At 45.1% G+C, this 20675-nt stretch overlaps 2 protein-coding genes across 2 annotated transcripts in view; one reads left to right on the top strand and one right to left on the bottom strand.

The window, feature by feature from the left end:
• Positions 1 to 1546, top strand: part of LOC139402524 (uncharacterized) — a 31510-nt gene extending 29964 nt beyond the window's left edge. Inside the window, exon 8 of the mRNA XM_071146518.1 lies at positions 825 to 1546. Coding sequence (XP_071002619.1) covers positions 825 to 1046 — 222 coding nt within the window. The 3' untranslated portion in view covers positions 1047 to 1546. The remainder of the gene's footprint in view (positions 1 to 824) is intronic.
• Positions 1547 to 1678: 132 nt separating this feature from the next.
• LOC139402523 (angiotensin-converting enzyme 2-like) overlaps positions 1679 to 20675 on the bottom strand; it is a 26584-nt gene continuing 7587 nt past the window's right edge. Inside the window, exons 5-18 of the mRNA XM_071146517.1 lie at positions 20117 to 20229; positions 14892 to 14997; positions 14628 to 14725; positions 14269 to 14441; positions 13056 to 13282; positions 12152 to 12296; positions 11830 to 11928; positions 4121 to 4243; positions 3834 to 4012; positions 3529 to 3587; positions 3320 to 3420; positions 3028 to 3144; positions 2550 to 2744; positions 1679 to 1775 (exon numbers count right to left, since the gene is read on the bottom strand). Coding sequence (XP_071002618.1) covers positions 1679 to 1775; positions 2550 to 2744; positions 3028 to 3144; positions 3320 to 3420; positions 3529 to 3587; positions 3834 to 4012; positions 4121 to 4243; positions 11830 to 11928; positions 12152 to 12296; positions 13056 to 13282; positions 14269 to 14441; positions 14628 to 14725; positions 14892 to 14997; positions 20117 to 20229 — 1832 coding nt within the window. The remainder of the gene's footprint in view (positions 1776 to 2549; positions 2745 to 3027; positions 3145 to 3319; positions 3421 to 3528; positions 3588 to 3833; positions 4013 to 4120; positions 4244 to 11829; positions 11929 to 12151; positions 12297 to 13055; positions 13283 to 14268; positions 14442 to 14627; positions 14726 to 14891; positions 14998 to 20116; positions 20230 to 20675) is intronic.

Genomic DNA, 20675 nt, shown 5'->3' with positions numbered 1-20675 from the left:
TGTGTTATTGTTATTCCCTGTTGTGTTATTGGTATTCCATGTTGTGTTATTGGTATTCCCTGTTGTGTTATTGGTATTCCCTGTTGTGTTATTGGTATTCCCTGTTGTGTTATTGGTATTCCCTGTTGTGTTATTGGTATTCCATGTTGTGTTATTGGTATTCCCTGTTGTGTTATTGGTATTCCCTGTTGTGTTATTGGTATTCCCTGTTGTGTTATTGGTATTCCATGTTGTGTTATTGGTATTCCATGTTGTGTTATTGGTATTCCATGTTGTGTTATTGGTATTCCCTGTTGTGTTATTGTTATTCCCTGTTGTGTTATTGTTGTGTTATTGGTATTCCATGTTGTGTTATTGGTATTCCATGTTGTGTTATTGGTATTCCATGTTGTGTTATTGTTGTTCCCTGTTGTGTTATTGGTATTCCCTGTTGTGTTATTGGTATTCCCTGTTGTGTTATTGGTATTCCATGTTGTGTTATTGGTATTCCCTGTTGTGTTATTGGTATTCCATGTTGTGTTATTGGTATTCCATGTTGTGTTATTGGTATTCCATGTTGTGTTATTGGTATTCCATGTTGTGTTATTGGTATTCCCTGTTGTGTTATTGGTATTCCCTGTTGTGTTATTGTTATTCCCTGTTATTGTTATTCTCTGTTGTGTTATTGTTATTCCATGTCCATGTTGAATTTGAGTCGTGAATAGTGTTCCCAATACTGCACAGGTCCATTCAGGCTTTAAAAGCAGATTTCGGTAGAAATGCACAAGGACTAAAAGGAATTGTTGAATAATAATAATATCTTTAACCTGTACATATCCTTTCAGACTTGTGACCAACACAGACTGAAAAGCATCAGGAAGGATGATGAGGAGATCCAGGCGTTTGTCTTCTACATGAAGGCTGAAATGAGCAAACAGCGCCGGTTTGAGTCCGCCTACTGCCAGGGCTGGTTCATCCACACTTCTAACGAGACCAAAGTAGTTTTGGGGAAACCCCAGGGGATGACGGGGGACCAGTCATTCTTCTTTGTCATCCATAAAGGATGAGGGTTTGTTGTTTCTGCATGTTATGTTTCTCTATGTAGTTTCTGTAGTGTATTTTTATACCACCATTTTATACCACCATTTTATACCACCATTTTATACCACCATTTTATACCATCATTTTATACCACCATTTTATACCATGTAATTTTTTATTGATCCTATGAGTCCCTGGAAAACAATGATGATTGCTGAGTGGGCTATACTGGCTACCATAAATGTACTGTAGATTCATTGAATGTAGAGAAACAGAGCCCAGGAAAAGAATGGATGTGTACTGATATTACTGTGTGTGTGTGTGTGTTTGTAATACAATAATGCAGCAGTGGCCTGTTATTCTGCTATTGCAGAGAGAAGTAGCTATGTATCATACACAAATAATTAGCATTTGTTTGTAGTTTTCAGTTATTGATCGTTTAGTCAGATGAGTAATGCTTTTATGTTTTTCTGTGACTTAAGTCTTTTTTTATTTAGAATAAAAATATATTCTAAAACTCTACAAATGTCTTGAATTTATACATAATTTAAACGAATGATCCAACTTCTAATGTGGTCTTCTTGAAAGAGCTGTTGTTGTAGGGGGTTTTCAGATCTGTCAATTCGTCTGTCAAACTTTCACACTGACAATCAGCGACTCAGAACCCTGTCTGTTCATCCTCTTCCCTCTCAAATGTTTTGTTGGTCACGCCGTAGGGGTTCTCTGCATTCTCTTCAGCTTTCGCTGCAGATTTCCTGGAGATATAGAAGAGAAAGAACTGTCATGTGTCTTTAAAAATTTCTTAAATGAACATTTTGCAAATTGTGAGGTTTTTAATAAAATATGTAGCAATTAATTAGTCTCTTCCAGACCTGGGTCGAATACGTGTCAAATACTTGAAGTTGTTGATTTAGGTCGACTAGATAGCAGGATTTGAGTTTAGGATTAAGTTTGGTTCAAACTGTATTTGAACCTCTACTCTTTTCATTCCTTAAAACAACATAAAGCATCTCACAGTTGGCGCTGACCTAGGATCAGGTTTGCCTTTTAGATCATGATGAATATCTGATTACATGGACAGGGAGGACCTGATCCTAGATCAGCACTCTTATTCTGGTATGCTTTATGAATAGGGTTGCAATCCTATAATGAATACGGCCCAGACTCACTTCTTCCTGTCTCTGAAACCAGAGATGATCAACCCTGTTATGAATACGGCCCAGACTCACTTCTTCCTGTCTCTGAAACCAGAGATGATCAACCCTGTTATGAATGCGGCCCAGACTCACTTCTTCCTGTCTCTGAAACCAGAGATGATCAACCCTGTTATGAATGCGGCCCAGACTCACTTCTTCCTGTCTCTGAAACCAGAGATGATCAACCCTGTTATGAATGCGGCCCAGACTCACTTCTTCCTGTCTCTGAAACCAGAGATGATCAACCCTGTTATGAATGCGGCCCAGACTCACTTCTTCCTGTCTCTGAAACCAGAGATGATCAACCCTGTTATGAATACGGCCCAGACTCACTTCTTCCTGTCTCTGAAGCCAGAGATGATGAGGTAACAGCCCATGCAGACCACCAGTCCCATGACCACCCCAAACACCACCAGCCAGACAGTGACCGGCTGCTCCACGGGCGGGGCCAGCGTTGCTAGGAGACCCTCGAACTCCAGAGTTTTATCGTCCAGTTTGAATGCGTCATTGATTCGACCTCTGGACATCCTAGTGAGATGAACGATGGCTTGAGTCATGGGGTTATGGGTAATGTTTCATGTACAAATACTGGAATAAAATATCCATAAGAGGATTTACTGAATGCTGGTTGGAAAATGTAACTTTGTTTATGGCTTTAGTATCAGAAACCACATCACGAATGCTACACAACGTGTTATTACTCTGTTTCAGACAGTCTTGTGGTGTCGCTCACTCAGTTTGGCAGATATGATCGGGCAAGGTTTGTTTTAGCATGTGTAATCAGCTCACGTTCAAGGGTTGACTCCTTTACCTGATAGCAGCCTCTACCTCAGCTTTGGGAATGACCACGGCAGAGTTGGCAGGGTCAGTCACCACAAAGTAGAAAGAGATTCTGGCTGTCTCCTTGTAGGTGTGGATGTTCTCTGTCCTGGAACAAAGATAATAAAATGATGTGATGTCACAAGAAGATTCTAATAAATAATATTGATACAATATATATATATACATTTTCATTCTGGAATGTGATGGGAGTGACTGACATAAAGAGAAGCAAAGCTGAGAGTGAGTGACGTCTAGGTGGACTTTTATTGTGAAACACTTACGTGAAAAGAGCTGCAGTCTTGTTGACCTCAAGGTAATACTGCCTCATGGCGTAGGCCATGTTGGCTTTGAACAGGTACATCTCGTTGGCGTTCCACATGTACTGGAAGAGAAACAATTCAAGTCAGTTCAACTGGATTATATGAAGAGATCGTCCAAACGAAAAGGTAGTGGAGCTGTTTTACAACCACGTTCAGCTTAGTGTACTCACTGCCTTGTCACCCATAGCTGCTTTCAGACTCAACCTCACTTTGTAGGCATTCTCTGAGACTGTTGAACAGATAGGAAATATGCATTATTTATAGAATATATCACTTTTAACTATATCTAAAATGTCATAGAACATAGTATGGAGCAATGTATTGACTATGCATACTGGATAGTGAGCTAGATACAGAATCTGGACTCACATGGGTCCACTGTACTTTTGTACTACTTGGTGTGAAGCGATATATTGGCTATGCACACTAGATAGTGCCCTAGTATGGATAGGGACACTACTCTATAGGTACTCACATGGGTCCTCAGCTGCTCTCCATCCTGGCTTCCTGTTGTTCTTCCTGTTTTCTTCTATGAGCCAAACATGGAGGTCCTTGAAGTAGTCCAGGAGAGGGGCGGAGTCCATCTTGGCATTTCCTGAAATCGTCTCCAGGGCTCTGGTCCACGACTTTGACCTCCCGAACTCCAGCATCGTCCTGTAAAATGAGATGTGGTTGTTAGTTTGTTTACTTGTTCATTGGCCATTCAGCATTCTTAGAAGTAGACATGACAGACGCAACAACAAACAGATTTGGTAGGAGCACCTGAGCTTGTCCCCGGCTGCTGTAGAGTTGGTGATGTCACACTTGAATAAGGGTCCAGAGTGGCCAGCTGCCTCACAGAGAGCCTTCTGGAACTGGAACTGATAGATAGTCCTGGTGAAGTATCTATGACAGACAGAGACAGTCCTGGGTCAAGTACAGTACATGTCCTGGTGAAGTATCTATGACAGACAGAGACAGTCCTGGGTCAAGTACATGTCTATGCTTCATCATCTCCCACCACCTAAAGCTAAATGGCTGGATGTGAGGGGTAGTGAGAATGACTGGATGTGAGGGGTGTTGAGAATGGCTGGATGTGAGAATGACTGGATGTGAGGGGTGTTGAGAATGACTGGATGTGAGGGGTGTTGAGAATGACTGGATGTGAGGGGTGTTGAGAATGACTGGATGTGAGAATGGCTGGATGTGAGGGGTAGTGAGAATGACTGGATGTGAGGGGTGTTGAGAATGACTGGATGTGAGGGGTGTTGAGAATGACTGGATGTGAGGGGTGTTGAGAATGACTGGATGTGAGGGGTGTTGAGAATGACTGGATGTGAGGGGTGTTGAGAATGACTGGATGTGAGGGGTGTTGAGAATGACTGGATGTGAGGGGTGTTGAGAATGACTGGATGTGAGGGGTGTTGAGAATGACTGGATGTGAGGGGTAGTGAGAATGGCTGGATGTGAGGGGTGTTGAGGATGGCTGGATGTGAGGGGTAGTGAGAATGGATGGATGTGAGGGGTAGTGAGAATGGCTGGATGTGAGAATAGCTGGATGTGAGGGGTAGTGAGAATGGCTGGATGTGAGGAGTAGTGAGAATGGCTGGATGTGAGGGGTGTTGAGGATGGCTGGATGTGAGGGGTGTTGAGAATGGCTGGATGTGAGGGGTAGTGAGAATGGCTGGATGTGAGGGGTGTTGAGGATGGCTGGATGTGAGGGGTGTTGAGAATGGCTGGATGTGAGGGGTAGTGAGAATGGCTGGATGTGAGGGGTAGTGAGAATGGCTGGATGTGAGGGGTAGTGAGAATGACTGGATGTGAGGGGTAGTGAGAATGGCTGGATGTGAGGGGTGTTGAGAATGGCTGGATGTGAGGGGTAGTGAGAATGACTGGATGTGAGGGGTAGTGAGAATGACTGGATGTGAGGGGTGTTGAGAATGGCTGGATGTGAGGGGTGTTGAGAATTACTGGATGTGAGGGGTGTTGAGAATGACTAGATGTGAGGGGTGTTGAGAATGACTGGATGTGAGGGGTGTTGAGAATGACTGGATGTGAGGGGTGTTGAGAATGACTGGATGTGAGGGGTAGTGAGAATGGCTGGATGTGAGGGGTGTTGAGAATGGCTGGATGTGAGGGGTAGTGAGAATGGCTGGATGTGAGGGGTAGTGAGAATGGCTGGATGTGAGGGGTGTTGAGAATGGCTGGATGTGAGGGGTAGTGAGAATGGCTGGATGTGAGAATAGCTGGATGTGAGGGGTAGTGAGAATGGCTGGATGTGAGGAGTAGTGAGAATGGCTGGATGTGAGGGGTGTTGAGGATGGCTGGATGTGAGGGGTAGTGAGAATGGCTGGATGTGAGGGGTGTTGAGAATGGCTGTATGTGAGAATGGCTGGATGTGAGGGGTAGTGAGAATGGCTGGATGTGAGGGGTGTTGAGAATGGCTGGATGTGAGAATGGCTGGATGTGAGGGGTAGTGAGAATGGCTGGATGTGAGGGGTGTTGAGAATGGCTGGATGTGAGGGGTGTTGAGAATGACTGGATGTGAGGGGTAGTGAGAATGGCTGGATGTGAGGGGTGTTGAGAATGGCTGGATGTGAGGGGTATTGAGAATGGCTGGATGTGAGGGGTAGTGAGAATGACTGGATGTGAGGGGTAGTGAGAATGACTGGATGTGAGGGGTAGTGAGAATGACTGGATGTGAGGGGTAGTGAGAATGACTGGATGTGAGGGGTAGTGAGAATGACTGGATGTGAGGGGTGTTGAGAATGGCTGGATGTGAGAATGGCTGGATGTGAGAATGGCTGGATGTGAGAATGGCTGGATGTGAGGGGTAGTGAGAATGGCTGGATGTGAGGGGTAGTGAGAATGGCTGGATGTGAGGGGTAGTGAGAATGGCTGGATGTGAGGTGTAGTGAGAATGGCTGGATGTGAGGGGTAGTGAGAATGGCTGGATGTGAGGGGTGTTGAGAATGACTGGATGTGAGGGGTGTTGAGAATGGCTGGATGTGAGGGGTAGTGAGAATGGCTGGATGTGAGAATAGCTGGATGTGAGGGGTAGTGAGAATGGCTGGATGTGAGGAGTAGTGAGAATGGCTGGATGTGAGGGGTGTTGAGGATGGCTGGATGTGAGGGGTAGTGAGAATGGCTGGATGTGAGGGGTGTTGAGAATGGCTGTATGTGAGAATGGCTGGATGTGAGGGGTAGTGAGAATGGCTGGATGTGAGGGGTGTTGAGAATGGCTGGATGTGAGAATGGCTGGATGTGAGGGGTAGTGAGAATGGCTGGATGTGAGGGGTGTTGAGAATGGCTGGATGTGAGGGGTGTTGAGAATGACTGGATGTGAGGGGTAGTGAGAATGGCTGGATGTGAGGGGTGTTGAGAATGGCTGGATGTGAGGGGTATTGAGAATGGCTGGATGTGAGGGGTAGTGAGAATGACTGGATGTGAGGGGTAGTGAGAATGACTGGATGTGAGGGGTAGTGAGAATGACTGGATGTGAGGGGTAGTGAGAATGACTGGATGTGAGGGGTAGTGAGAATGACTGGATGTGAGGGGTGTTGAGAATGGCTGGATGTGAGGGGTAGTGAGAATGACTGGATGTGAGGGGTGTTGAGAATGGCTGGATGTGAGAATGGCTGGATGTGAGAATGGCTGGATGTGAGAATGGCTGGATGTGAGGGGTAGTGAGAATGGCTGGATGTGAGGGGTAGTGAGAATGGCTGGATGTGAGGGGTAGTGAGAATGGCTGGATGTGAGGGGTAGTGAGAATGGCTGGATGTGAGGGGTAGTGAGAATGGCTGGATGTGAGGGGTGTTGAGAATGACTGGATGTGAGGGGTAGTGAGAATGGCTGGATGTGAGGGGTAGTGATAATGACTGGATGTGAGGGGTAGTGAGAATGGCTGGATGTGAGAATGGCTGGATGTGAGAATGGCTGGATGTGAGGGGTAGTGAGAATGGCTGGATGTGAGAATGGCTGGATGTGAGGGGTAGTGAGAATGGCTGGATGTGAGGGGTGTTGAGAATGGCTGGATGTGAGGGGTGTTGAGAATGACTGGATGTGAGGGGTGTTGAGAATGGCTGGATGTGAGAATGGCTGGATGTGAGGGGTAGTGAGAATGGCTGGATGTGAGGGGTAGTGAGAATGACTGGATGTGAGAAAGGCTGGATGTGAGAATGGCTGGATGTGAGGGGTAGTGAGAATGGCTGGATGTGAGGGGTGTTGAGAATGACTGGATGTGAGGGGTGTTGAGAATGGCTGGATGTGAGAATGGCTGGATGTGAGGGGTAGTGAGAATGGCTGGATGTGAGGGGTAGTGAGAATGACTGGATGTGAGAAAGGCTGGATGTGAGGGGTAGTGAGAATGGCTGGATGTGAGGAGTAGTGAGAATGGCTGGATGTGAGGAGTAGTGAGAATGGCTGGATGTGAGGGGTAGTGAGAATGGCTGGATGTGAGGGGTAGTGAGAATGACTGGATGTGAGGGGTAGTGAGAATGGCTGGGTGTGAGGGGTAGTGAGAATGACTGGATGTGAGGGGTAGTGAGAATGGCTGGATGTGAGGGGTAGTGAGAATGGCTGGATGTGAGGGGTGTTGAGAATGGCTGGATGTGAGGGGTGTTGAGAATGACTGGATGTGAGGGGTATTGAGGATGGCTGGATGTGAGGGGTAGTGAGAATGGCTGGATTTGAGGGGTAGTGAGAATGACTGGATGTGAGGGGTGTTGAGAATGGCTGGATGTGAGAATGGCTGGATGTGAGGGGTAGTGAGAATGGCTGGATGTGAGGGGTAGTGAGAATGACTGGATGTGAGGGGTGTTGAGAATGGTTGGATGTGAGGGGTGTTGAGAATGGCTGGATGTGAGGGGTAGTGAGAATGACTGGATGTGAGGGGTAGTGAGAATGGCTGGATGTGAGGGGTAGTGAGATTGGCTGGATGTGAGAATGGCTGGATGTTAGGGGTGTTGAGAATGGTTGGATGTGAGGGGTGTTGAGAATGGCTGGATGTGAGGGGTGTTGAGAATGGCTGGATGTGAGAATGGCTGGATGTGAGGGGTAGTGAGAATGGCTGGATGTGAGAATGACTGGATGTGAGGGGTGTTGAGAATGGTTGGATGTGAGGGGTGTTGAGAATGGCTGGATGTGAGGGGTGTTGAGAATGACTGGATGTGAGGGGTAGTGAGAATGGCTGGATGTGAGGGGTAGTGAGAATGGCTGGATGTGAGAATGGCTGGATGTGAGGGGTGTTGAGAATGGCTGGATGTGAGGGGTAGTGAGAATGGCTGGATGTGAGGGGTAGTGAGAATGACTGGATGTGAGGGGTAGTGAGAATGGCTGGATGTGAGGGGTGTTGAGAATGACTGGATGTGAGGGGTGTTGAGAATGACTGGATGTGAGAATGGCTGGATGTGAGGGGTAGTGAGAATGGCTGGATGTGAGGTGTAGTGAGAATGGCTGGATGTGAGGGGTAGTGAGAATGGCTGGATGTGAGGGGTGTTGAGAATGACTGGATGTGAGGGGTGTTGAGAATGGCTGGATGTGAGGGGTAGTGAGAATGGCTGGATGTGAGAATAGCTGGATGTGAGGGGTAGTGAGAATGGCTGGATGTGAGGAGTAGTGAGAATGGCTGGATGTGAGGGGTGTTGAGGATGGCTGGATGTGAGGGGTAGTGAGAATGGCTGGATGTGAGGGGTGTTGAGACTGGCTGTATGTGAGAATGGCTGGATGTGAGGGGTAGTGAGAATGGCTGGATGTGAGGGGTGTTGAGAATGGCTGGATGTGAGAATGGCTGGATGTGAGGGGTAGTGAGAATGGCTGGATGTGAGGGGTGTTGAGAATGGCTGGATGTGAGGGGTGTTGAGAATGACTGGATGTGAGGGGTAGTGAGAATGGCTGGATGTGAGGGGTGTTGAGAATGGCTGGATGTGAGGGGTATTGAGAATGGCTGGATGTGAGGGGTAGTGAGAATGACTGGATGTGAGGGGTAGTGAGAATGACTGGATGTGAGGGGTAGTGAGAATGACTGGATGTGAGGGGTAGTGAGAATGACTGGATGTGAGGGGTAGTGAGAATGACTGGATGTGAGGGGTGTTGAGAATGGCTGGATGTGAGGGGTAGTGAGAATGACTGGATGTGAGGGGTGTTGAGAATGGCTGGATGTGAGAATGGCTGGATGTGAGAATGGCTGGATGTGAGAATGGCTGGATGTGAGGGGTAGTGAGAATGGCTGGATGTGAGGGGTAGTGAGAATGGCTGGATGTGAGGGGTAGTGAGAATGGCTGGATGTGAGGGGTAGTGAGAATGGCTGGATGTGAGGGGTAGTGAGAATGGCTGGATGTGAGGGGTGTTGAGAATGACTGGATGTGAGGGGTAGTGAGAATGGCTGGATGTGAGGGGTAGTGATAATGACCTGATGTGAGGGGTAGTGAGAATGGCTGGATGTGAGAATGGCTGGATGTGAGAATGGCTGGATGTGAGGGGTAGTGAGAATGGCTGGATGTGAGAATGGCTGGATGTGAGGGGTAGTGAGAATGGCTGGATGTGAGGGGTGTTGAGAATGACTGGATGTGAGGGGTGTTGAGAATGGCTGGATGTGAGAATGGCTGGATGTGAGGGGTAGTGAGAATGGCTGGATGTGAGGGGTAGTGAGAATGACTGGATGTGAGAAAGGCTGGATGTGAGAATGGCTGGATGTGAGGGGTAGTGAGAATGGCTGGATGTGAGGGGTGTTGAGAATGACTGGATGTGAGGGGTGTTGAGAATGGCTGGATGTGAGAATGGCTGGATGTGAGGGGTAGTGAGAATGGCTGGATGTGAGGGGTAGTGAGAATGACTGGATGTGAGAAAGGCTGGATGTGAGGGGTAGTGAGAATGGCTGGATGTGAGGAGTAGTGAGAATGGCTGGATGTGAGGAGTAGTGAGAATGGCTGGATGTGAGGGGTAGTGAGAATGGCTGGATTTGAGGGGTAGTGAGAATGACTGGATGTGAGGGGTAGTGAGAATGGCTGGATTTGAGGGGTAGTGAGAATGACTGGATGTGAGGGGTGTTGAGAATGGCTGGATGTGAGAATGGCTGGATGTGAGGGGTAGTGAGAATGGCTGGATGTGAGGGGTAGTGAGAATGACTGGATGTGAGGGGTGTTGAGAATGGTTGGATGTGAGGGGTGTTGAGAATGGCTGGATGTGAGGGGTAGTGAGAATGACTGGATGTGAGGGGTAGTGAGAATGGCTGGATGTGAGGGGTAGTGAGATTGGCTGGATGTGAGAATGGCTGGATGTTAGGGGTGTTGAGAATGGTTGGATGTGAGGGGTGTTGAGAATGGCTGGATGTGAGGGGTGTTGAGAATGGCTGGATGTGAGAATGGCTGGATGTGAGGGGTAGTGAGAATGGCTGGATGTGAGAATGACTGGATGTGAGGGGTGTTGAGAATGGTTGGATGTGAGGGGTGTTGAGAATGGCTGGATGTGAGGGGTGTTGAGAATGACTGGATGTGAGGGGTAGTGAGAATGGCTGGATGTGAGGGGTAGTGAGAATGGCTGGATGTGAGAATGGCTGGATGTGAGGGGTGTTGAGAATGGCTGGATGTGAGGGGTAGTGAGAATGGCTGGATGTGAGGGGTAGTGAGAATGACTGGATGTGAGGGGTAGTGAGAATGGCTGGATGTGAGGGGTGTTGAGAATGACTGGATGTGAGGGGTGTTGAGAATGACTGGATGTGAGAATGGCTGGATGTGAGGGGTAGTGAGAATGGCTGGATGTGAGGGGTGTTGAGAATGACTGGATGTGAGGGGTGTTGAGAATGGCTGGATGTGAGAATGACTGGATGTGAGGGGTGTTGAGAATGGCTGGATGTGAGAATGGCTGGATGTGAGGGGTGTTGAGAATGGTTGGATGTGAGGGGTGTTGAGAATGGTTGGATGTGAGGGGTGTTGAGAATGGTTGGATGTGAGGGGTAGTGAGAATGGCTGGATGTGAGGGGTGTTGAGAATGGCTGGATGTGAGAATGACTGGATGTGAGGGGTAGTGAGAATGGCTGGATGTGAGGGGTGTTGAGAATGACTGGATGTGAGGGGTATTGAGGATGGCTGGATGTGAGGGGTAGTGAGAATGGCTGGATGTGAGGGGTAGTGAGAATGGCTGGATGTGAGGGGTAGTGAGAATGGCTGGATGTAAGGGGTAGTGAGAATGGCTGGATGTGAGGGGTAGTGAGGATGGCTGGATGTGAGGGGTAGTGAGAATGGCTGGATGTGAGGGGTAGTGAGGATGGCTGGATGTGAGGGGTAGTGAGAATGACTGGATGTGAGGGGTAGTGAGAATGGCTGGATGTGAGGGGTAGTGAGAATGGCTGGATTTGAGGGGTAGTGAGAATGACTGGATGTGAGGGGTAGTGAGAATGGCTGGATGTGAGGGGTAGTGAGAATGGCTGGATGTGAGGGGTAGTGAGAATGGCTGGATGTGAGAATGGCTGGATGTGAGGGGTGTTGAGATGAGACCTGATGAAGGAGTAGTCTCCGGACACGTGGAACAGAGCAGGCGGGTCACAGTATGTCTCATCTCTGGGTAAGGGCTCCACTACACCGACCATATCCCTCCTGGTAACAGAGTTAGCATCAATAGTTAGCATTGTAATGTCCCTATAGTGTATTGCGAAACCAACTATGAGGTAAAAACACTAAACCTCCACTAGAGCTGCTTCTTTACATTGATATACAACACTGATATATTGTTTATGATTCTTTATCTCCCATCAGCTAAAGCTAAATCAACTGTGACCTATGACAAGCTGAAGAAGCTCCAGAAGAGGTCCTTCCTTACTTCATCTCCCACCAGCGCTGCATCCACTGGTCCTTGGGGATGGTCCCCAGGAAGACCTGCCACCTCCACTCCTCCAGCATGTAGGTGAAAGGCAGGGTGGCCACGATGGTCAGGGCCTGCTTCATCAGGAAGTTGATCTCAGTCTCTGCGTTGGAGCGGGAGGAGGAGGAATAAGTGCTGTTTGAGAGAGGGTACATCTAGAATGCTGACACTATATAGAAAACAGAGTGTAGTGGTCTCTGGTCAAAGAGTAGGGCACTTCTCGGGTGTTATCCGAGACAGGGAGTCACTAGAGGAGCCATTTTGATGAAACAACGTGAAACAAAACCTACAACACGGTCTGACTCAGTGTCAATTATCCCCATTAGATATACATGTAGATCTGCTCATACCTGCCCTGGCCTTGGCCCTGAATCTGTCCTGACCCTGTCCCTGACCCTGGCCCTGTCCCTGACCCTGTCCCTGACCCTGGCCCTGTCCCTGTCCCTGTCCCTGACCCTGTCCCTGACCCTGGCCCTGTCCCTGTCCTGTCCCTGTCCCTGACCCTGGCCCTGTCCCTGACCCTGTCCCTGACCCTGGCCCTGTCCTGTCCCTGTCCCTGACCCTGTCTCTGACCCTGTCCCTGACCCTGACCCTGGCTCTGTGCTGACCCTGTCCCTGTCCTGACCCTGTCCCTGTCCCTGACCCTGTCCCTGACCCTGGCTCTGTCCTGTCCCTGTCCCTGTCCCTGTCCCTGTCCCTGTCCCTGACCCTGACCCTGTTCCTGACCCTGATTCTGTTCAGGTGTAACTCATGTATTCCATAGACCAGCTATAACAACAACAACAACTGTTGTCTAACTGTTATCCTCAGATCTAGATCTGCTTCTACCACTACCTGCCCCTACCCCTGACTCTGGTGTCACCTTTATCCTCGACGAAGTCGTCTGGCAGGAGTCCCAGGGCCTTCAGGTGTTTGGGGGTGGCAGCGGACAGGGACATGATCTCCCCCACGGCCTCGTGGAAGCCCTCGTTAGCCCCGTCTCTCAGCAGGTAGGACAGGTTCCTGTAGGCCATCTGGTACTGGTTATGTCCCATCTCATGGTGCGCTGTCAGGAAGTGGTCCATGTTCACCTCCGTACACATCTTGATCCTGGAAATGGGGAAAATTAAAGAAGTAGACAAAGTAAGGGAAGTACAGTATAATAGGGTATAATACATTATAAAACAGTATAATACAGAATAATACAATATAATACAGTATAATGCATTATAATACATTAAATACAGTATATAATACAGTATAATACAGTATATAATACAGTATAATACAGTATAATACAGTAATACAGTATGTAATACAGTATAATACAGTATAATACAGTAATACAGTATATAATACAGTATAATACAGTATAATACAGTATATAATACAGTACAATACCGTATAATAAGTTCATATTTATGATGAATATTTAATCATTACAATTGATGCTGAGTGTAAGGAGGTATAGCCTACAAAATCAGATCAACTCCATCCGATGTAATTCTACATGTGTGTACAGCATCTTGAAAAGCAGTTCAACGTGCTGTGGATTTTTACCTTGATGACTTCTGTTTCACAACAGAATTCCTTCATATCTTTATGACGTGCTGCTGTGACTAACAGGAAATGAATTCTATATCAGTAGTTAGTGCATGCAGTCTCTCTGTCCCTCCCTAAGGCTCTACTTACTGCGTGTCCAGGGATAAATACAGTACGGACATGATTCCTGTTACCTGAAGTCCTCTCTGTCCCTCCGTAAGGCTTGTCACTCTGCATGTCCTGGGCTAAGTAAAGGGAAAGGGGGATACCTAGTTTGTTGTACAACTGAATGCATTCAACCAAAATGTGTCTTCCGCATTTAACCCAACCCCTCTGAATCAGAGAGGTGCGGAGGGCCGACCTTAATCGCCGTCCACGTCATCAACACCCGGGGAGCAGTTGTTGTCGGAGGTTAAGTGCCTTGCTCAAAGGCAGAACAGCAGAGTTTTCCACCTTGCCTGCTCAGGGAGTCAAACCAGCAACCTTTTGGTTACTGGCCCAATGCCCTTACCTGCTAGATTAGTTAAATGCAGGATGAATACGATTCCTGTTACCTGAAGTCCTCTCTGTTCCCCATGTCCCAGGCTGTAGGGTGGCACACTACCTTCCTGCCATCAGTAGGTTTCTCCAGCATAGAGTCCTTCCAGAAGTTATCAAACATCTTGTATAGACCCACCGACATGAAAAACTTCTCTGCTTCTTGGAACAGTCTGTCCTTAGGCCATTTCTGGGAATTACAGAAAAGGTGTTTAACTCACAGGGGATTTTAGGAGGTAAGAATTGAAGGTAACAGAAGTCACTATTACAGTCACACTTGTTTCCTTCAGAATCCAACCCACGATTCCTAGTCTACAATTTTCAACGTTTATGTTGGATACATACAATAGTAGATCATGATTTGTTTTCGCTCAACCTGTGCAATCATAGCGTTCGTCACATCAATATCGGTTTTCTCTGGAAAAGGGGTTGAGATGGGGTAAAGACCTGTCCAAAACCTTCCCCACATGTCACCTGAAAAAGGTAATTAGAGAGAGAGAGACAGAGAGAGAGAGAGAGAGAGAGAGAGAGAGAGAGAGAGAGAGAGAGAGAGACAGAGAGAAAGAAGACCTTCATAAACTGACTCAGTCATGTTCCAGCAGTGTTGGAGCGAAAGCTGAGCCCTGTCCAGTGACCTTACCCAGTAGATGTGCGGGTAGGCCCCCCTCTGGGTGGATGTGTTCAGGGTGTTTGGCCTGCAGCTTAGACCTCACATAGGCATGCAGCTCTTTGTAGAGGGGGAGGATCTGGAAAGACACAATAGAGTTGATGGTGTGCAATAAAATATAAAAACACAATATCTTTGATGTGGCAAGTCCGATTTGCATAATGCAAATAAAGCACACTGGTTGGGGAGTAAAGGATGACATATAACGGATTCCAAACATCTAACTCTAATTCGTTGTGTTACCAGCAAAAATATTGTAATCAGATTACAGATACAGATATGATTACTTCTAGTATTACTTTTAAATTCAGAAAGGAAACAAACTAATTATTTGACACCTTTCTGTTTCTTAATGACATTCAAATCAGCATTGGAAAAAAAGGGACACTTTTTTTTATACCGAGGTTAAGACAGTTTCATGCTGGATATTCGACAGATATTCATTCGCCTGTAGTTTTCCTTATGTCCACCAACAGAAAGTTAGGGACCGTCAACATAGTGACAAATCAAATTTTTCACATTTCAATAGCTCTTTAACCATTACTCCTACAACTTTCAAAACTGATTGTAGCTAACCCGATGGCATAGACACACATTGCACACACTTTTTTTTGTCCATTTACATCTCGCACTATTTTAAATGACTTATGTACATTTTTTAATTTCGATAGCTCCTTGGTCATGTGACCTACTGACTTCAAACAAGGTTCAGAATGTCCACTGACTACCCTTCTATATAGTAAACCCTTTAGTTTGTCCACTGACTACCCTTCTATATAGTAAACCCTTTAGTTTGTCCACTGACTACCCTTCTATATAGTAAACCCTTTAGTTTGTCCACTGACTACCCTTCTATATAGTAAACCCTTTAGTTTGTCCACTGACTACCCTTCTATATAGTAAACCCTTTAGTTTGTCCACTGACTACCCTTCTATATAGTAAACCCTTTAGTTTGTCCACTGACTACCCTTCTATATAGTAAACCCTTTAGTTTGTCCACTGACTGTTCCTTCATATCGCACACCCTCCCGTTTGTCTACTTTCATCTCATGTTATTAGATTCAATCTGTAAGCTTTGCAGGCCTTCATTTTACATTGGTCTTAAAAATAAATAAAAATTGAAGTGTTCCAGCCAATGTTCCAGCCTCGCAATAACTATCTTTCACATGGACTCTGAAAGATCTGCAAATGGCTGTATGTGGTTTGGATCAAGGACAGGAGAGGTGTTCGAACAGAGGTGCTTAAAACTTCCTTGGGATCAGTGTCCCTTCCGTGGGTCGGTTGAGCTAACGTAGGCTAATGCGATTAGCATTAGGTTGTAAGTAACAAGAACATTTCCCAGGACAGCACTGATCCCGAAGATGTTAAAGGAAGGCACACAGGTAGGCCTCATGAAAAACAATGTTTCATATGCTCTTTTTAATCACAGTAATAGGCAGTGATTTGTCAGTCAGAGTGAGCTTGATAACGTGAAAGAATCCTTTTCATAGCATCACTTTCATATACTGTACATTAAGACAAATCCTTCTACGTTGCACACAGTTTACATAACCTAATAATGACTTGATATTTGAGAGCATTCACAACAAGCCACCTGCAGACAACTTATACAAAATGCAATAGTGCATTTGAGGGTTTGTTTTTCGGATGAAAATAGTTATTTGATGCATGGCCTACTATTTCTAACTGGGAAAATACATTCCTATGTCTTTTTGTGTGACACCAAAATGTATAACATTCACACCACAACTACACGTTGAAACCACAGTTTTTTTCCTGTGCAGTGATCAACTTACATTCTGATAGCTTTGTGTATTGAGTGACGGAAATGTATTGACATAGTGATGAATTAACTTTAATGACATTACAGAAAGCATACAACAACAACAACAACAACAACAACACGGTGAGTTAACAACACATTGGAAACAGAGCGTGTCATGAAACTGGCAAATAAAGACGACAATGGAAAGAGAAATATTGATGATGGCCAGAAATTCAGTCAACACCATCTAGATCCTTACACCAGAGACAGAGGGACAGAAGGTGAGGAAGAGACTCTAGAGGACAGGAAAGATGACAGACAAGCACAAAGTGATGAAGAGTACTACGGAGACAGAGGGACAGAAGGTGAGGAAGAGACTCTAGAGGACAGGAAAGATGACATACAAGCACAAAGTGATGAAGAGTACTACGGAGACAGAGGGACAGAAGGTGAGGAAGAGACTCTAGAAGACAGGAAAGATGACATACAAGCACAAAGTGATGAAGAGTACTACGGAGACAGAGGGACAGAAGGTGAGGAAGAGACTCTAGAGGACAGGAAAGATGACATACAAGCACAAAGTGACGAAGAGTACTCCAGGGAGACAGAGGGACAGAACAAGTGAGCCGTGCTAAAAGAATGACCAGACCAGGGGCAAAGTCATTTTCCATTTCTATTAAGATGGACAGGTGGCAGGAAATAAAGCCTTTACCAGGTACCTCAAATCTACACCAGCCACGGACAGACGTGCTGTATTCTGAATGTAATAAGGTCAACCCATGTTGCACCTTGACATTCAAATACAAGCATATCAAAGCTAGTCACAGCCTGAAAAAAGCCTCACCTTACCTCTGTGCTTCGGCACCTTTCTGTCATGTAAAACCAAATACATGTTTAGACGACAAAAAAGGCAGAGCAAATATAGCAAATATGTCAACATCATGGTATTCAGATTTGGTGACGTGACACACTAACGAAGTGAGAGAAGATGTAGGCCTGTAAGATATACATTTTTAATTTAGAAAAATGTATGTAAAATCTTGTGAGATGAAAATGGACAAACTAAAGGCTGTGTAATATAGAAGGGTAGTCAGCGGACATTCTGGACCTTGTTTGAAGTCATTAAGTCACATGACCAAGGAGCTATTGACATTTAAAATTTTGAAAAATTCATGTTAAAATGTGTGAAATGAAAATTTACAAACTAAAGGGTGTGCAATGTGTAGGCCCACTGAGTGGACATTATGAACCTTGTTTGAAGTCAGTAGGTCACATGGCCAAGGAGCTATTGAAATTCAAATGTAAAAAAATTCTGTACTTTGTTTATGCTCCCTAACTATTTCAACTAGGAATACAAAATGCTGCTCACATTTCCACATGTTTATTAGCTTTGGAAAGCGAATCAATGTCCAAATCTGGTGCGCGCAATTTTTCCAACATCATGACACTTATTTGGAGGTCTGTGGCTCAAATGGTTTGAAAGCCATTGAAGTTTGAAAGCGCGAATATCCAACTTTAAACTGTCTTTACCTCGGTCATTTTTATTTGTTCTGCCTGAGCGAGTCTGACCACAAATTAGAGACCACTATGATGATACAACAAATGCGTTTGATGGATCGCAGGAATATGTTTTTGTATGCTACAGTCCAAACTATGTCTTCTGATGGAGTGACTGCTGTCGGCATTCAAATGTTATCCAATTTCAATAGACACTTGGAGGTAAGGACGACAGTAGTGGTGTAGCTCAACGGGCGATATGGACATCACTTATTACTGATATCTAGGCTGCATATCGCATGGATGTGAATCACACTGCAGCGCTCTCATTTAGCTATTTGCGCTTTACGGATTGTGGATGTTGTGAATGTGGGTGGCTGTTCACAAATGTATATGTGTATTTTAACCCAATAATGGTTGAATATAAGAAGTTTAAGCTGCCTATCAATCGTGGTTTTTGTGACAGAACCAAACGGAAGCAAACAGAGCAAAACAATAGTTTCTATTGGACAAATTGAGGTAGGTCCCTCCCCGTTATGTCCAGTTTGCTTCCGTTTAAGAAACGTTTTGCAACAGAATCGGCGTAATGAATATGCCAGTATACAGCCAGTATAAAATGCGTTCTTGCAACCACTTCATAGTGCGGATCCCAGCCTATGGAATAACAGTTTGAGGCAGTTCCTCCCTTCACAACGCCCCCGTCGTATTTTTCTACATATTGGCAAAAAATGTAAAATAATAATTAAGTGGACCACGAGAAAGCCCAATCAGTCGTCGATGACAACAAAATCATAAACAACAGAGTAGGCTAATTAGTCCTTAGTTATTGGGTTATACTCGGGTAAAACTATTTGACTAATCTATATTTCCATATTTCCAAGTCCTCTTCTTGAAGATCAAGGGGTATTACATGAATTGGAACGACTGGAAATCTGACACACTCTGGTGTTTAATGTAAAGATACAGCCTAATGGTATTATTATCTGTAGTAGAAAGCGATGGGTTAGCAGAAGCCTACATAACCAACCCATTAAGTCAAATGTAACATCCATATATGGCCAGCTATGTAAACTTTAACATGAACTTATCCTGCAGTAGATGTTGTTCAATTGGTAATATTATTGTTTGTCTTCTTCTAATGCCTCTTAAGCAGATTGACGTTAATAAAATGGTTGACGTTTATTGGGATGAGTCTTGTCCTGGAGGCAGAACTGAGCGATTTCAGCTAGATGGGCCAGCTGCAGAGTCAAAATTGGCTATATTCTTAATTTAAGGTTACGGCTATGCATAATATGGGTTAACAGTGTGGTTATGTTTAAAATCAGATTTGATGACTTTGTGGCTGTGCCAGCTAGTGGCCACTTTGCAGCGCTGCCTCCATCATGACGAAAAAACGCTAACCTGTGCTTCTTAAGTGTCTAAAAGTAACTGAAAGTATTCGCATTACGTTACTGAGTTTGTGTAACAGTATAACTTTAGGGCGCGAACCAGGGACCCCCTGCACACATCAACAACAGTCACCCACGAAGCATCGTTACCCATCGCTCCACAAAAGCCACGGCCCTTGCAGAGCAAGGGGAACTACTACTTCAAGGTCTCCGAGCAAGTGTCGTCACCGATTGAAACGCTATTTAGCGCGCACCACCCGCTAACTAAGCTAGCCGTTTCACATCCGTTACACTTGGGTAATCCAAAGTTTGCATTACTGATTACAATTTTGGACAGGTAACTAGTAACTGTAACTGATTACAATTAGAAAGTAAAACCCATAACTTGTACAATACAGTAATATATACAATAACAAATGCATCCAATAATACAAAATAGTATCAATAATATTTTATTAAAAGTGTTTTTTTGCTACACACAATACATTTCATTTGTATGTGAGAAAAGCTCAGTGTAGTTGAAGCACCACAACAGTCGACAACGTACCTCTTTGTAAATGCGCCTCACATCGGTCATCAGTTGGCCCCTGGCGTAGTTGTATGGGCTGTCATCGATAGTTTCATAGTTGGACCGCCAATAATCTCCGTAGTCCTCATAATCTGTGGCGATAGATATAGTAGTAGTAGTTGGACATGTTTGTAGTAGTAGTATAGTAGTTGTGCAGTAGTAGTATAGTAGTAATATAGTAGTAGTATATTGGTAATATATTATTTGTAGTATAGTAAGATAGTAGTAGTATAGTAGTAATATATTAGTAGTGGTATAGTAATATAGTAGTAGTGTAGTAGTAGCAGTAGTAGTAGTATAGTAGTAATACACTAGCAGTAGTAGTAGTAATAGTAGTAGTAGTAGTAGTAGTAATATAGTAGCAGTGTAGTAGTAGTATAGTAGTAATATATTAGTAGTGTATATAGTCTATAGTAATATAGTAGTAGTGTAGTAGTAGTAGTAGTAGTAGTAGTAGTAATACACTAGCAGTAGTAGTAGTACAGTAGTATAGTAGTAATATATTAGTAGTGGTATAGTAATATAGTAGTAGTGTAGT

The sequence above is a fragment of the Oncorhynchus clarkii genome, unplaced genomic scaffold (assembly GCF_045791955.1).
Source record: "Oncorhynchus clarkii lewisi isolate Uvic-CL-2024 unplaced genomic scaffold, UVic_Ocla_1.0 unplaced_contig_8744_pilon_pilon, whole genome shotgun sequence".
NCBI classification, from domain to species: domain Eukaryota; kingdom Metazoa; phylum Chordata; class Actinopteri; order Salmoniformes; family Salmonidae; genus Oncorhynchus; species Oncorhynchus clarkii.
Note: the sequence above shows the minus strand (reverse complement) of the source record. Positions and strands in the feature narration are given on the sequence as shown.